The 18,991-nt window shown below is 42.2% G+C and overlaps 1 protein-coding gene across 1 annotated transcript; it reads left to right on the top strand.

Moving 5' to 3' along the window:
- Positions 1-5,249: 5,249 nt before the first annotated feature.
- Positions 5,250-13,982, top strand: LOC142739118 (interleukin-8-like). Its single transcript, XM_075849795.1, has 4 exons — positions 5,250-5,386; positions 8,300-8,435; positions 8,871-8,954; positions 12,633-13,982. Exons 1-4 carry the CDS (start codon positions 5,320-5,322, stop codon positions 12,658-12,660), a joined length of 315 nt encoding a protein of 104 aa, XP_075705910.1. The 5' UTR covers positions 5,250-5,319; the 3' UTR covers positions 12,661-13,982.
- Positions 13,983-18,991: the final 5,009 nt, after the last annotated feature.

Consider the following 18,991-nt stretch of genomic DNA (forward strand, 5'->3'; position numbering starts at 1 on the left):
TTAGAAGGTCTGGGGTCTGTATGTATTCTATGATTTAGTTTGGGGTCCAAATTTATTAGTCTGAGTAAAAGGGGTTGTCCAGGCACATCGATAGGTCATCAGTATAAAAACCGGTCCATGCCCGGACAACTCCTTTAATGTATGGGCCTGGGCCTTGGTGTCTAAATTTGTGTGTTTCTATAGAGGCTGGAAATGGCTGCAGAAGTCATGGGCAAAGATGTCTCATCAGGAGAAGTCGCCATAACGGACTGCGTCAGATGAAGAAGAAAATAAAACGGCTCCCATCAGAGAAGACGTCACTTGTGAGTCACTGGATCTATAGGGGATCTGTCACCTCTCCTGACATGTCTGTTGCAGGTAATTCTTGTATTCTACATATCTCTGTGTACCTAGGACTAATTGACAAATGTGTGTTACCATTCCCATTATCAAGAGAAAGTGTGATACTGTCAGCGATGGTTGGAGACTGTCAGTATGTAGGGACACAGCCCTTTGACAAGGGGAATCGTAACAACCATTTGTCAATGCTCACACAAAAAAGTGGTGTTCACTATAGACACGGCAGAGCGGCGGTGGGGGAGGGGGGCCCAAGTTTGTGGAACAGCCCAGGGCCTATGGTCTACTTAATCCACCACTGTACTGAGTTTTATATACATTAAACCTATCAAAACAGCTCAGGAGCTTAAACAGACTAAATAACATTACTCATAAATATAAAAGGTATATATTTTATTGAATACAAAATTTAGCAAAAACATACATGAACAGATCAGGGACGGAGACATGCCGTGAGTCACCACTGCCCGGGTCAGTGCTTAGAAGTCTCTTTCTTAATCAGTGCAATGTGTTGTAACATGTATTTACCCTTTGCATCTTGGTCTTCTCCACATTAAGAGACTCTAAAGAACTCTAGTCTTTGCACAATCTGAATTTCCTTCCTATTGCATTTGTACTTTTGCCTATTCACCTTATTCCTTTTGCCCATTTATTTGTGGTTACTGCCATTTTGGCATCACATTCATATTTAACCTTATTTCAGGGCCCTTTTTTTTTAGGGAGGCCATACTATACAGGTGACCATACAGTGTAGTGTGTTATATAGTACTATACTTTTACCACAATTTATATATTACCCAGCACTCACCTTTGTTTACTTTGTATATCGGCCTGTCGCAGGATTTTTAGTTCTTCCATCGTTGATCTGTTTGTGTATGTTTCTACTAGATTCTGTATTCCATAAAATATATACCTTTTATATTCATGAGTAATGTTATTTTGGCTGTTTAAGCTCCTGAGCTGTTTTAATAGGTTTAATGTCTATTAGGGAGTAAAACCACTATAAAGTTTAAGGACTCTGATAGCTTGCGTTAATTTCATATACAGTATGTATCTTAATCAAATGGCTGCTCATGAATATTCATTAGGGATCAGGGGCGTAGCTAAAGGCTCATGGGCCCGGGTGCAAGAATTCAGCTTGGGCCCCCCTACCACTCCCCAACACCACCCTCATCATCATCATCAGACCCCTGCGCACGCCTATGGCCAGACGCCTTGCCCAACAGCCCCCATAGTATAATGCCCCCACACAGTATAATGCTCCCATAGCTGCCCCCACACAGTATAATGCCCCATAACGTATAATGCCCCCCATAACAGCCCCATACCGTATAATGCTCCCCATATCAGCCCCCCATGCAGTATAATTCCCCCATATCAGCCCCCCATACAGTATAATTCCCCCATATCAGCCCCCATTCAGTATAATTCCCCACATCTTATCAGCCCCCATGCCATATCAGCCCCCATGCAGTATAATGCCCCCATATGTGCATAATAGAAAAATAGCATAATTACTTACCTATCCCCGTTCCCACGTCGGGTGGAGGATCCTTCGCCTCCTCCGGTCTGTGCTATGAGTGACTCAGCGCAGGCAGGCGCGATGATGTCGCTACAGCCCGCCTGCCTGCGTCGAGCCGCTCAGGGCACAGTGAATGCTGGATCAAGGAGATGTCAGCTCCTTGCTCCAGGATTGAATGGAACCGGGACCTCGGTGAGTGACTCGCGACCCCCCGGAGGTCTTCACACGAACCCCCAGGTGGACGCGACCCACAGTGTAAGGATGTCACGATACCAAAATTTGGACTTCGATACCGATACCTCGTTTACAGTAATAAAAAAAAAAAGTTCTTTAGTTTTCTAATGTGAGGCACGAGGTGTGATGATGAATTTTGAATGTGCCTCACATTAATAGTAATTAACCCCATCGTGTTTCTCAGTCATAATGGGTTAATGTGTAAGGTACATGATGGGGTTAATTACTATTAATGTGAGGCACATGGAGGTTAACTTCATCATCGCACCTCGTGCTTCCCAATAAGTGATAGAAAGCAGTGTTTATTTTATTTTTTTACAGCGTACACATCATAAATGATGCAAAAAAATTGTTGTGAAGGTTATTACGGCCGCGCCAATACCCAATATGTGTATATTTTATGTGTTGAGACTTATTTTAATGTTTATTGTAAAAAAGGTGTATGTGTATTTTTTTTATTTAACATTACTTTATTTTTAAACTTTAATGTACTGGCATATATCTATATGCCAGTACATTAGCCTGTGTACGGATAGTACACAGGCAATTGTTAGGACATACCTAGGTATGCCCTAACAACAGGAAATATGGTAGGACAGCCCTGGGGTCCTTCAATGGACCTGGGCTGTCTGCCCATATATGGTATGTCCCTCAATCGCGTCACAGGGATTCCTGTGATGCGATCCAGGGGCATCCCCCCTTCTCATTTTCCCCTGAATGCTGCAGTCTGCTTTGATCGCAGCAGTCAGGAGAATAGCGGCGGAGAGGAGAGGTTTCTCTGATCTCCACCGTTATAGAGCGGGGCTGCAGCTGTGTAATACAGTCATTGCCCCGCTCCTGACAGTAAGTGCGCGCGCGGTCAGCATGAGGAGATGCGGCCGGCACTGCACTAATGAGTGGCGGTTCAGGCACTGAAGACAGAACATGGGGGTGTTTTGTAGTGCGCCCGCCATTTACTGTCTTCAGTGCCGCCGCTCATTAGTGCAGCGCCGGCCGCATCACATCATCCTGACCGCGCGCACATGTCAGGACTCAGGAGCGAGGCAGTGACTGTATTACACAGCCGCAGTCCCGCTCTCATAGTCATGTGTTACTATACTGTATTGTGTTGTATTGCGGTGGAGAGAGGAGGGGGGCTGAGATTTAACGGTCCCCCCCTCTCCACCGCAAACAGCACAATACAACACAATACATTACAAGGCATCACAACACATTACAATACAACACATTACATCACAATACATTACAATACATTACAACACAACACAGACTGCAGCTTACCTGGAGTCCTCCGCACCGACTCTAACACTCCACTGTCCGGAAGATGTGTCACGTGACAACACGGTCACATGGTACACTAAGTGTACCATGTGACCGTAACCAGGAAGTGCCAGCTTTACGGCACAGAATATTTTTTTTGGAAGCATACAGTATGGCAACGGGGGCCCGTAGGCCCCCCAGGCTTAGGGGCCCAGTCGCAAGTGCGACCGCTGCGACCCCTATAGCTACGCCACTGTTAGGGATCACATGCTTTATAAATATATAATTAAGCAACTTCTTCTACAAGCAGATAGATGTAGGGCCTGCAAAGTCATTTAATTTTCACCTCTGTGCAAGAGTGAACATGATTGGCTAAAGCCATCACTGAAGCTCCACCCTTTAGACTCATTCAAAGAAAGGTGTAGCTCTACATGACACTAAAAAAGTAAGAGACGTATGTTACCATTCCCCGTTTCAGCCTTGGGTCTCCGCTGGCGATCATGGCTCTCCTCCCCCAACTGGCCACATCTGGATGCTAAGCAACCAAACTCACCACTCCCCACTCCATCACTGTCCTACACCTTGCAGCCACAGTTTCCTGCTTCAAGTCCACGACCGCCTTTGGTTGCCATGGCAAACGCCAACTGTCAATGACCGGAGGCTTGGCGGCCTATTTAAAGAGAAAACCCAGCCTGTATCCTTAACCTGTGAATTGAGGCACATCCCTGTATTGTTCCTGACTTTGATCCTGACTCTGAATCTGACATTATTTCTGGATTCTGCTCCTTTCTTGCCTTGTTTGCTTTGTACCCTGCTTCCTGTTGTTCTATTCCTGGTTCTAACCCCTTGTTTCTCGCTTGTCGCATCCTGACCACTATCCTGGTGACAACCCTTGGTTCTGTTCCTGACTACGCTTCAATTTCCCTCAACACACACCCTTCTACAATTGTTGACTAGTCTGGGGACCATGACCAGGGAATCTGACCAGAAAAATCCATACCTCCTTGCGGTCAGTGAACGGGGAGATTCCTTAAACTCTGCGCCCCAGATTAGCCTGCGACAAACTGATTGCATCTCTAAGGATCCATTTCTCTGATGAGAAACGTAACATCCAAATTTAATTGAATCCTCTCATGAGAATATATTGTAGAATATATTACCAGTTCCATCTCAATACTATACTTAATCTTAACCAAGAGGCTCAGATCTAGACACCAAAGAGAGGGGACACATTCCCATAGGGACATGTTAGGGAATATTTTCCCTCTCCTTTGTGTCGACTTCTGAGCCTTTTGGCTAAAATTTCCTTATGGGAATGTTTTCCCTCTCCTATGCGTCAATTTCCAAATCTCCTTTTGACCAAAAAAGCAGATCTCACAAACATGATGTGCAAGAGGTTGGACGCAACATGGAAAACAGTAATATGAAAACGAAAAAGTGAACAAGTTAATTCCATTTCAGAAAAGTGCCAACTTGAAATATAACTTAAATACATGCACCCATATAATTTGTAGCACTGCTTTCATTTTCCTATTCCAAAAATATTTATATTCCTGATTCAGGTTCTCTCCTGGCATTCTTCCTAAGTCCACATATAATACAGATTGTTAAAACAAACTGTGTGTGAATAAAACGATATATACAATATAGTCTCTAATGATACAATACAAGTTTAAGGAATTTGTCTTGGAATACTTTCAATACTGTATAAGAAAAATGAGAACAGTGAGAGATCTGTGAACTACGTATTACAAATTGAGCTACACACAGATCTTTGTGACTCAGAAATGTGACTTAAAGCTGGAAGTGACTTATTTTGGAATTTACGCTGTTGTAATGTAGATATGACGTCAGAATGACCGTGCCCAATCTATCATATAAATTCACATCACTTGTGAATAGAAAACAGAAGAGTTTGGACCCAACTAAGCTAAAGGAATTCAGGAATCTGCCAAGTAAATTCAGCCATGAAGTTTGCTAAAACTTTCTCCGCTACTCTTGCCATCTTCCTGCTTTACACCACTGTAACAGAAGGTAATTTTTTACATTTCTATTTATAGCAGTTTGATTTTATATGAAGTACTGATGACAAATGAAAAGAATTAGACATTTTAAGAATTCACGTTTTCTAATATGTACTGTACAAAATTGTACATATTTTAAATTATTGTATTCCCCTAAAGAAAAACTTATTTTAGTCCATAGGTTGTGTTTGGTTTTATACTTCAGCCCCATTCACTTTCATGGAGATGAGCTGCATTGTCAAACAGAGCCCATAGATAAGAGTGCCGCTGTTTCTGGAAATTAAAAAGACCCCTTTTTGTAATCCTGGACAAAAGCTTTAAATTATGCTTCAAATCCATGATAAACAAGAATATTCTTTTTCTAATGAAGTTTATTTTTTGTGTTTTGTATTGCTTTTTATTCCTTTTCTTTTAACTTGATTAGTTTTAGACCCTTTAAATTATATTTATGTGTGTATATATATATATATATATATATATGTATAAATATATGCCTGAAATGATTATTATTTACCTTTTACTTGAAATGGGCAGTTGAGATTAAGTTTATATGGTATATCTTTGGGATCAACATTCTGCGTACAAGTCAAACGTGCCCATTGGCACATTTGCCAGATGTAAGGCAAAATAGTGTTCTTTTGTCTTAGGGCGGGTTCACACATGGCGGAATTTCACTTAAATTCCGCTGCGGACACTCCGCAGCGTTAATCCGCAGCGGAGCCGTTTCTCCATTGACTTTCACTTTAATTTAGCAGTGTTCGTTTACACGATGCGTACAATTCCGCTGCGGAGCATAGGCTGCGGAGCGGAATTTGGTGTCCGCAGCATGCTCTGTCTGTTGCGGAGCAGTGGCGGACTCATGGCGGAATTTCTCCATTGACTTCAATGGAGATTCAAAGTTCCGCAATGAAGTCCGCAGCTGTCATGCACATGTCATGTGTGCTGCGGATGCGTCTTGCTTTTTTAACTTGACATTTCTTCATTCTGGCTGGACCTATGTATTTCTAGGTCTACAGCCAGACTGAGGAAGTCAATGGGGCTCCCGTAATGACGGGAGCGTTGCTAGGAGACGTCAGTAAATAGTCACTGTCCAGGGTGCTGAAAGAGTTAAGCGATCGGCAGTAACTGTTTCTGCACCCGGGACAGTGACTACCGATCCCAATATACATGTATCTGTAAAAAAAAATGAAGTTCGTACTTACCGAGAACTCCCTGTTTCTGTCTCCAGTCCGGCCTCCCAGGATGACGTTTCAGTGTAAGTGACGGCTGCAGCCAATCACAGGCCAAGCACAGGCTGCAGCGGTCACATGGACTGGCGCGTCATCCAGGGAGGTCGGGCTGGATGCCGAAGGAGGGACGCGTCATAAAGACAACGGGCGGTAAGTATGAATTTCTTTTACTTTCACTAGGGAAAGTGCTGTCCCTTCTCTCTATCCTGCACTGATAGGGAGAAGGGAAGCACTTTTCCCGCAGTCCGCAGCAGCTAGTCCGCATCAATTTTCTGCACATTTTGTGCAGATCCGCAGCCGTAATCCGCAACCCGGATTAGGTGCGGCATTGATGCGGACAGTTGCGGAGGAATTCCGCCATGTGTGGTCATGCCCTTACATTGAGATACCTTTGCCTCAACTGTATTAATGTTGTATTAACGCATTATATAAATATTATTTTTATCAGTCAACGGCAGCCATAGGCAACTGTATAAGCATACAATTGCATAAATGTGGTGCATATACTTGGCTGACTGTTTCAAATGTGAACACCTAATGCCCAAAGATAAACCTAGCCTAACAGAAAATGCAATGCAAACCTATTATAGTATTATAGGCGTGTAATCATGTTATTAACATTGTGATCTAAAAAGTGGGCACCGCTAATATAAGTGAAGGAATGCTATATGTGTCCAAACGACAACTAAACAACCCAAAAAAAATAATAAGTCACATAACATGATTTGTGCAGTCCCAAAATCTCCCAAAAACTTATTTTTATTATAAAACACAGTTTATAGACAAACAAGCCTTTAAAAACATTTAAATATACATGATAACTAGAGTCCCCTGTGATATGGGTGGGGGGGGGGGGGGTACCCCTGCATTACCCATATCAATTTAGGCAAAACATTTTATGACCTGTTTGTTCAGAAACCATTACACCTAACTGTCCAATTATACTGTATACTTCTACTTTTAAGCAGTAGTATTGAAATCTTCAGCTCTACTTTTATATCAATGTCTTAATATAGTTATATATTTATATTAGAGGCTTTACTACAACTGAGCATATCTTCTTGCTGTCTCCAGCTGACAACTGCTTGTATTAATAAGGTTATGGGGCTACTCATATCCCCAGACCAAAGGCAGTGGTTTATGCCAGTCTGAATTTTATGGAGCTTTAATTATAAAATGCAATATAATCTGTAGTGTTTGTGGTCTTATTGGGTAGGCGGTTTCATTATATGCTAATGCAAGGATATTAAGAAATTGTTATTATGGTACTTTCCTCCAAGGTAAAGACATATTTTAAGTTTACATGTTCTTATCTTTCATGAGGCTAAAAGGTGATTGAAAGATGATTTATTTAACAACTTAAAGTCAATGTCCACCCTTGAACACCATTCAGTTTTTTTTAAACCAAAATACATCTATAATTCTGTGCTGATTAATTTCATCATATATCTTTATAGTTGTTTTTTCTGGTGCCAAGTCCCAAATCGCCTTCATACCCACATAGAAGGGGAGTGCAAGTGCATACAGTATGCATATATACATTGAACTCAATAAGTATGCAGTAAGCTCATGAGCTCCCTCTAGTGGTGACTGTAGACATTCAGAGTTTTATCATTAATGGAAGGGAGTTGGAGCTCTGTATATGCCTATGGTACAGACAAAACTTAAGATGTGTAATTTAATGTTCATTTCAGGTATATCCTTGGCAAGATCAGTATCAGAGTTAAGATGCCAGTGCATCAACCTTGAAAAGCTAGAGAAACCTATTAAAGACATGAAGAATTTGGAACTAATACCGAGCGGTCCCCATTGCAAAAATACTGAAGTGATGTAAGTGTTTTATATAAAGATGAATATTGGGTGTTATACTGTATGTTTCATTGCATGTAGTAGCAGTCTCCCTTTCTGGCAGAAATTGAAAATAAACTAGTAATTATTTACATTGATTTAATGTATTTATTGTTAGACCACACTCCATAGTAACATAGTAACACATTATCAGGCTTTTTTTTTTGTATAATTTTTTTATTAAAAAGAACTGATAATGACACACCCTATTTATTGCACTGAAATCGATGCCAAAGTCCAAGATTCTCACCTGTCTTCATCAATTTTGTCATAATCATTTTTTTTAAGCTGATTTTTTTAATCATTGAGATTAATGGGTGATGATGGCTCAAAATAGATAAAAACTGAATTACATTTGTTGTAAGTTCTTCAGTTTATTTCAAAATTACAGTTTATTTTTTTCCCACTTTTTTTCAGAATTACTCTTAAAAATGGAAACAGCGTTTGCGTGGATCCATCAGCCACTTGGGTAGAAAAACTTATTAAGAAGATATTGGAAAGGTATGATCAACATTTGTTCATTTACCCTGTCTGCTCTACTTTACAATAGAAGCAATTCCTCTAACAATTATATATTAGAGAATTTCTGATAATGCGTTTCCTACTATTTCCTGCTTGTTCGTGTATGGAAACATTTCTGTTTACTAGATGTTGAAAATCACATAGCTGGCTGTGGTGCTGCTTCTGACTTAAATCTGATGGCACGCTCCTCCTGGCTGCTGTAATCTATTCCCCACCCTCCTCTCAGTGTTAGAGATTTCAGCAGCGAGGGGAGGAGGTTGTACACAGCAGAGTAAACTGTATTAGAGAATGAGAAGTGTACCCACAGTCTGCAGGGTTGATGAGAGAGGTCACACAGGCAGCATCAGTGTAAGGGCAGATACAGACGGACGTTGCGTTTTTGCGCGCGCAAACAACGCAGCGTTTTGCGCGCGCAAAAACCATTTGACAGCTGCATGTGTCATCCGTGTATGATGCGCGGCTGCGTGATTTTCGCGCAGCCGCCATCATAGAGATGAGGCTAGTCGACGCCCGTCACTGTCCAAGGTGCTGAAAGAGCTAACTGATCGGCAGTAACTCTTTCAGCACCCTCAATAGTGAATGCCGAACACAATATACAGCAACCTGTTAAAAAAAACAAAAAGTTCGTACTTACCGAGAACTTCCCGGCCGTTGCCTTGGTGACACGTCCTTGGTGACGCGCCTCTCTTGACATCGGGCCCCACCTCCCTGGATGACGCGGCAGTCCATGTGACCGCTGCAGCCTGTGCTTGGCCTGTGAATGGCTGGAGCTGTCACTTGGACTGAATTGTCATCCCGGGAGGTCAGACTGGAGGAAGAAGCCGGGAGTTATCGGTAAGTCAGAACTTCGTTTTTTTTTACTGGTTCATGTTTATTGGGATCGGTAGTCACTGTCCATGGTGCTGAAACAGTTTAACTCTTTCAGCACCCTGGACAGTGACTATCTCCGGACGTCGCGTACCGGAAATTTTTTTGCCGGGTTCGGCCAAAACGAGTTCGGCCGAACCCGGTGAAGTTCGGTTCGATTGTCCGGGTTCGCTCATCTCAAAGACACTCCATTTGGATGTTTGGAAACAGAAAAGCACGTGGTGCTTTTCTGGTTACATTCATCCTTTTGACAGCTGGTGCGCTGTTTCAGTCGGTTCGCACGGAAGTTCTTCCGTGCGACCTGCGTGGTTTTCACGCACCCATTGACTTCAATGGGTGCGTGATGCGCGAAATATGCGGAGATATTGAACCTGTCGCGCTTTTTGCGCAGCTGACAAACGCTGCGCAAAAAGCACGGACTGTCTGTACTGCCCCATAGACTTGTATAGGTCTGTGCGTGGCGCGTGAAAACCACGCGGCCCGCACGAACCGAATACACGCTCGTGTGAATCCCCCCTAAAGAGAGTGGAGAGAACTCATGGCAGGATATGCGGGGGGTGAGATAAAACTGGCAGCCCCAGTCAGGGCCGGCCTTAGCTTAAATGGCGCCCTTTGCAGGATTTTCTATTGCTGCCCTCCACAAATAAAAAATTAACCACACATATAGACACACACATACTGGAACATATATACTGTACATACATAAAGGCACATATTTAGATATACAGGCAAATATATATACACATAGGTAAATATATAGACATACAGACACAAACACACACACACACACACACACACACACACACACACACACAGTGATAACTCTCTGAGTAAAGATAATATGGTAGATGTTGCCCTCAGTCCTATGTAACACAACAGATAACACAAAGTGATAACTCTCTGATTACAGATCATGTAGTAGATGCTACCTGCAGTCCTATGTAACATCACAGATAAGACAGAGATAATTCTCTGAGTACAGATAAAGTAAAAGATGTTACCTGCAGTCCTATGTAACACCACAAATATAACACTGATAACTACACCCACACAGGCACACACACAAAAAAAATAAAAAAATAAAAATATATATATATATACACACACACAAACACAGACAGATACACACACAGAAAAATATATGCATACACATGCAGACACATATATAGACACACAGGCACACATATACAAACAGATACTGAAACATATAAACATATACACACACAGAGACATGTACGCGGACACATATACACACACATACTGGAACATATACATATTGTCATGATCTGTGGGTATTGTGGACCCACTGGGCCATACCGCCTTGACGGTGTGGCAGCTGGCCAACAGGATAGACGTCAAAGTCTATAGTTCGTATAGGTGTACCTGTGGTAACTTCAGACAGTAGCAGGATAGGCTCGGATGGGACCTTGGCAGCAGGCAGACACCAGGTGTGGTGTAACAAGACAGGCGTAGTATACAGCACAACATGAGTCCAACTCTAAACAGCACTGGAACAAGATAGCAGGGAACACAGGATACAGGTAGCATTAATGGGAACACTGGAACTGGAAAACACTCAAGGGACCATTTGCAAAGACAGACACGGGCCCCTTCTTATAGTCCAGGGAGATCTGGGAGCAATCAGTCAAATCTAAAACATGTGTGTGCTCTGGCTCATTGAGGCCGGGAATAAACTCGACCACGCACCCTACTGGTCACTGCAGGACAGGACGGCCGCATGTGCTGGCATCTCTGGGGAGGAAGACGTCTGCAGGAAGATAGGAGTCTGCAGTCTGCGACCTCCGACGTTGCATATATATACACACACAGAGACATATGTACACAGACACACAGAGACATATAGACACACATAGGCAGTTACCATCTCTCCTTGCTGCACAGGCTCACAGGCTTCTTGCAGGACGGGCTGTGGGCGGAACTTCCTTCTCTCCTCTTGCTGCCTCTGCTTCCTCCGTGTGTGTAAAGAGCAGCAGAGGATATAGAGCTCAAGCGAGCTGCCCAGTGGCTCCCCCTACATGCGGGGAGGCTGCAGCGCCCTGTACACTCGCACAAGTCGCACACCCCTAAGGCTGACCCTGGCCCCAGTGTAGAGTAAGAGAGGATTAAACCAGCAGAATATGCAGGGAAAGGGGAAATGCCACGCACAGGCAGCATTAGTGTAGAGAGAGAGAGACGATATCTCACACACACAGTCAGCATCAGTGTCTGTGTAGGCACAGCAGGGAGGAGATCATACAGGGGCTGTTTTAAAATGGGAACGCAATATAGGAATTATGCTGTGCTAGTTTGCGAGAGCTGGGGAAGGCAGCAGCTTTCTGGATTCACAGAACACATCCGGCATTACTGGGAGAGTTTTTTTTGGAGGGACGAATAACTGTGAGAACAAATCTACTAACACCTACTGTGGATACAAGTATTGCATTAAGTTAGAATAAATCTTTTTTTATTATAGTATTTCTTAAAGGCTATGTACACCTTTGAAAACATTTTCAGCTGACCTGGCGGATTCAGGTCTCAGCGGAAGGTAAAGCAGCTCTGTATACAGGAGACAAGGCAGCTCAAAAAGTAAAAATAATTTTTAGTAAAATGTAATTAGAAAGTTGCACCAGACACACTGATACAAATTTTTATATAAAAATAAATAAATAATAATGTTTTCAAAAGTGTACATAGCCTTTAATATAATATTGTACACAAGCTAGTTTTTAACCATGTAATTATGCACTCGAAGCACCTGTTTTTCTAACATTTGAAAATCTTTTTTCACAGCAGGCAGAACAATGAGGCAACAGTTTGAGATTGCAATACCACTTCAACCTCACTCAAAGACCGCTATATATTCATGGATTTTAATGTTATATTATTTATTTTTTAATGTTAAACAGGATTAATTTATTCTCTTTATCACAACGATATGTGCAGCTGGACAACTAAATAAATACCACAATGTGGTTTGGGGTTTTAAAATCTTCAATTTATATTTAAAGACGTTTTCCAGGAAAACACATTGATGGCCTATGCATAGCACTGCAGCCCCTTCATTCTCCTAACTGGTGGGGTCCTGGAAGTGGGACCCACTGATCACACATTGATGGCCTATGTATAGCACTGCGGCCCCTTCATTTTCCTAACTGGTGGGGTCCTGGAAGTGGGACCCGCTGATCACACAATGATGGTCTATGGGCCTTCAATGTTTTTTTTTTCCGGAAAACCCATTTAACTTTCATTTATATCAGAATTAGAAGACTGCATTTAAAAAGCTATGATAGAGACAAAAAGATATAATGAAAAAAATAATAATTCAAATGAGATGAAAAACATATTTAACAAAACGGTAAAATATATAAAGGGTTCATGCTGTATATTTATTTATAAATGCTCATTGTAAACTTTAATATATCAAATATTTAAAGGGATTGTCTGAGATTAGAAAAAAGTGCCTACTTTTTTCCAGAAACAGACAGACTACTGTCCATGGGCTGTGTCTGGTATTGCAGCTCACCCCATTCACGTGGACAGGGGATGACAAAATGTTGTGGAGCATTGAATTCTAGAACCTTTGTGCATATACTTATGTATGTCAATATTATGTTATTATTTATGTTATTCTTGTTATATATATTCTATCGAATACTTTTTTTTTTCTCTTTCCTTTGTATAGGAGGCCACATGGGCATTTCATAGATACCCATGAAATTAAATGTTAAAGTCAAGTCATGAATTTTGAAAGATTAATCAACTTTATTTCCCTTAAAGGGATATTCCGGTTTCAGCAAATTAATACAAAATGCCATATAAAATGCCATGGGCATAACTACCTGGGTGGCTGCAGGTCCCCATAGCAGGCATAGCACCTATGGGGCCCAGCAGCCAAGGAAGCCCACCTCTAGTCACAGATGATAAAAGGGGAGAGGGAATGGGGCAATATAAATATTTACAATCCCATTTTACAGAGTATGGAATTCCTATCAGTCTTCTACATGTGTAACTAATAATTTTAAGCGCAACATGTTTTTATTCAATTATGTTTGTTCTACAAATAAATAACCAACTACTGTTTCAAGCAGTATAACATTATTGATATTATCACACTTGGAGCTAGGAGGTACCTTGGTTTAAAGGAGTATGAGTTTTAATATTGAAGATTAATAATAAACATTTTTTTATGTACTTGCTTTTACATTTATTTCTCGTTTTGTTGTACTTTATCTAACCTAAAAAAATGTAAATCTTTCCTTCACTTGAATTTATTATCATGATCTCCTGACTGTAAGGGTATGTTCACACGAGTCGGATTTGCTGCTGAAAAGTCTGCAGTGTATTCGACCCAGAACAGGCAGGGAAATACGGCCAAATATATGCACCAAATGGTGCTTTCATTATTTGCCTACATTAAGTCACAGAAAAAACCGACTGATCAAGAAAACGACACAATAAAACGTAACTTTTACTTTCTACTGATAAAAAAGGAGGTAGTCCTTTATAAAAGAGGGTGGGTCAAAAAATACTATAGGGAAATTCCTACTAGGTCACTCTGTCTAATCAGAGCAATGCCCCTACTCAAGGGACGGTACCGACCACCACACAGTGACATTTGGTGTGAAAACAATAGGTCAAAAAAAAGAAAAAAACAGCAGTGCAATATTCATATAAAGAACATTCTAGTCTATATTCCTCAAGGATGGAAAAGATGTATTGTAAAAAGTAATAATATACACATGTACTACATTCCAGATCTCATTGGCCTTATGTTTCTCTAATAGAAGGAGGTACTGCACATAAAAAAAGAAACCAGATAAGTACAGATAATAAACAGTTCTGATGTGTTTCCCCTGATAAAATGACAGGTCATCAGGGAACCACACAATAAAAAAAACAAAAAACAGGTTGCCATCAGGATAACTGATGCAACCTGACCGAAAACCTTGATCAAGGAGCGGTTATAATGTATAAGCTGCCCAGTATATTTGTCAGGTGAACACAGAAAAAAGAGAAGCAAACCCTTCAGTAGTCACAGTGTTGTCTGAGTCCTTTGTATGTTGCTGCTCACGATCCCTGTCACCATTTCAAGTCTGCCACAGACCGCTGGTAGGTCTGATCATGTCCAGTTGAGATAGTCCATGATGATTTGAATGGAGATCCCTCACTGTGGATGGTAATGGATGTGCTGATGATAAGCAGACTAAACGTTTTTCATATATAATCGCTGGCTATTATCTGGCCTACCAAAGCCGTTACATTTGTTTGGCTCTGTAAAAATAAGCTGCTTACATTCAGCCGAATTGACCGCTGCGGAAAAAGGCCGCCAAAAAAACAAAGGCCTATATTCACCTCTCCTAATGTTGCTATAACAGCGTGTCCCTGCTCTTCCGGCTGCTCTGTGTCCAGATGGTCTTCTGTGATGAATTTATAGCACATTTGACTGCCGCAGCCTGTGAGAAAACATCATCACATGTGGCATCCTGGACACAGAACAGCCGGAAGAGCAGGAACGCGTTTCTATGGCGGTGCCATGAGAGGTAAGTATAGGCATTATTATTTTTTATCTTGCAGAATTTGTTGCGAATATGTAGCGTAGTCTTAGCGAATTTCACAAGCAATGGCATTTGTTGCAGAATTTGCCCATTGAACTCAATCGGGAAATTCTGCAACAAATGTGCAGCTAATCCGCATCTTAAATTAACATGGTGCGGATTTATAATTGCTTAACTCACAGCAGGAAGGAGTAAAGAATCCCTGTGTACTGCCTGGTATTTGTGACAGACGCTAAACTAGAGTTCCCTCCTTAAATAAACCAGGATTCATGCAGAATATTAGTTGTGAAATTTCAGTTAGGGAATCTGCACCGCAATTTCGCAACAAAGTACAGTACAATGTTAGTGAAATCCGCACCATTCTCTATCTGTTGTGAAAATGCAGTGGATTTTTACTGCAGATTTCATTACATGCAATGCAATAAGTGAATTCAGCAGCTGAATCCATACCAAAATATGCAGCGAAAACCACATGAAACACATGAGGATTTTGTTGCTGATTTTATTGTGGACTTGTTGACCGGTTCACCAACAAATGTGCAGCGAATCTGCAACTTAAATTAACATGGTGTGGATTTAAAATTTCTAAACTCACAGCAGGAAGGAGTAAAGAGTCCCTGTGTACTGCCTAGTATTTGTGACAGACGCTAAACTAGGGTTCCTTCCTTAACTCCTTAATGACCGCCCACTGTCATTTGACGGCAGGCGGTGCAGGTGCTTAGTCTACAGCGACGTCTTTTGGCCTCGCTGTAGAAGAGGCTGATGAGCGCTCCTGTGAGCAGGAGCTGTAACTTACAGCTCCTGATCTTAGAGCAGCCTGCTAAATATGTCCGGGATGGGAACACATTTGTGACCGCGGCATGATCAAAGGGAACTCCCCTCTTTGATCATGCCATCGGAAACCCAGTGACGTGATCAGAGCAGGGAATCCCTCTTCAGTCAGCCCTGGGGACCTACAAAGGACCCCATGGCTGTCTATTCAGTTTACCTGCTGTTAGGGCACAGTATGTGCTGCCCCAACAGCAGCCTGTGTCATAGTGACACAGTGTAATGTATTAGCATACAGGAGTATGCTAATATATTACAAGTAAAAGTTAAAGTTGTAAACAAAATTATCACTTAATAGGATTAAAAAAAAAGTAGCAAAAAAATAAATAAATTAAAAAAATGTCCCCCAAAAAGTTATTTTGCATAAAATATATTTTATTGCCCGTACATTACGTATAAAATAAAAAACCAACACATATTAGGTATCTACACGACCATAATAACCTGAAGAATTAATTTAACAGGTTATTTAGCGTGAAACGTGAACGGGATAAAAAATAAACAAGAAAAAAGATGCAGAAAATCGGTTTCTCCTATATTCACGGCGTGAAAAAAAAAATTTCTTCCCACAAACTGCGAAAATAAAAATCCTATTTCTCCCGCATAAAACAAGACGTCATGCAGCCACGTCAATGAAAAAATAAAAAAGTTAAGGCTGCTGAAATGCAAAGAGGCAAAAACAGAAAAATGTAGCTGGTCATTAAGGCTTTTTCAGGCCCGGTCATTAAGGGGTTAAATAAACCAGGATTCATTCAGCATATTTGTTGTGAAATTTCAGTTAGGGAATCTGCACCACAATATCACAACAAAGTACAGTACAATGTTAGGCTGGGTTCACACGTGGCGGAATTTCACTTGAATTCCGCTGCGGACACTCCGCAGCGTTAATCCGCAGCGGAGCCGTTTCTCCATTGACTTCCACTTCTATTTAGAAGTGTTCGTTTAGACGATGCGTAAAATTCCGCTGCGGAGCATAGGCTGCGGAGCGGAATTTGGTGTCCGCAGCATGCTCTGTCTGTTGCGGACCAGTGGCGGACTGGTTGCGGACTCATGGCGGAATTTCTCCATTGACTTCAATGGAGATTCTAAATTCCGCAATGAAGTCCGCAGCTGTCATGCACATGTTATGTGTGCTGCGGATGCGTCTTGCTTTTTTGCCATGACATTTCTTCATTCTGGCTGGACCTATGTATTTCTAGGTCTACAGCCAGACTGAGGAAGTCAATGGGGCTCCCGGAATTACGGGAGCGTTGCTAGGAGACGTCAGTAAATAGTCACTGTCCAGGGTGCTGAAAGAGTTAAGCGATCGGCAGTAACTGTTTCTGCACCCTGGACAGTGACTACCGATCCCAATATATAGCTACCTGTAAAAAAAATAGAAGTTCATACTTACCGAGAACTCCCTGCTTCTGTCTCCAGTCCGGCTTCCCAGGATGACGTTTCAGTCTAAGTGACGGCTGCAGCCAATCACAGGCTGCAGCGGTCACATGGACTGCCGCGTCATCCAGGGAGGTCGGGCTGGATGCCGAAAGAGGGACGCGTCACCAAGACAACGGCCGGTAAGTATGAAATCCGTTTATTTTCACTAGGGAAAGTGCTGTCCCTTCTCTCTATCCTGCACTGATAGAGAGAAGGGAAGCACTTTTCCCGCAGTCCGCAGCAGCTAGTCCGCATCAATTTACTGCACATTTTGGGCAGATCCGCCGCAGAATCTGCAACGCAGATTCTGTGCGGCATTGATGCGGACAGCTGCGGAGGAAATCCGCCACGTCTGGCCGTGCCCTTAGTGAAATCCGCACCATCTGTTGTGGAAATGCAGTGGATTTATACTGCAGATTTCATTCCATGCTGTGCAATGAGTGAAATCAGCAGCTGAATCCACACCAAAATCTGCAGCGAAAACCACATGAAATACATGTGGATTTTGTTGCTGATTTTATTGCCGATTTGTGGACCGGTTCACCAGCGTAATATTTATACAATGTGCAAACCCGGCCTTAGGCCTCATGCATAAAACCGTAGTGTTTTTTTACTGTCCGCAAATACAGATCTGTAGTTATCCGCAAGTCATCCACAAGTCATCCGCATATCTGGCACGCTGTCTGCATATACGGTTCGTACTGCAGAGACATGGCTATGTTCTCCTGCACCCGGGGCAAAGATTCAGTTTGGTGCCCTCCACAACTTCTTTCCCGACATATCCTTCTTCCTCACCATGTTTGCTTTCTCTACCAATCAATGAGATATATTTTCACATTTTTTTAAATGTAATTCGAGCATAAAACCATGTGCACATTTTACAATCAATATAGTTATAAAAGGTAGTTAACATAACAAGAAATAAAAAGAAAATAAATTAAAGAGGCCACACACAGCCCCCTGTAGATAGTGCCACACACATCCCCCTTGTAGATAACGACACACAGCCCCCTCTTGTAGATAGTGCCACACGGCCCCCCTCTTGTAGACAGCGCCACACGGCCCCCTCTTGTAGATAACGCCACACAGCCCCCTCTTGTAGATAAAGCCACACAGTCTCCCTCTTGTAGATAACGCCACACAGCCCCCCTCTTGTAGATAATGCCAAACAGCCCCCCTCCTGTAGGTAACGCCACGCACAGCCCCTCTTGTAGATAATGCCACACAGCCCCCCTCTTGAAATAGCACCACACAGCCCCCCTCTTGTAGATAGCGCCACACAGACCCTTTTTGTAGATAACGTCACACAGCCCCCTCTTGTAGATAGCTCCACACAGCCCCCCTCTT

The sequence above is a fragment of the Rhinoderma darwinii genome, chromosome 1, assembly GCF_050947455.1.
Source record: "Rhinoderma darwinii isolate aRhiDar2 chromosome 1, aRhiDar2.hap1, whole genome shotgun sequence".
NCBI lineage: Eukaryota > Metazoa > Chordata > Amphibia > Anura > Rhinodermatidae > Rhinoderma > Rhinoderma darwinii.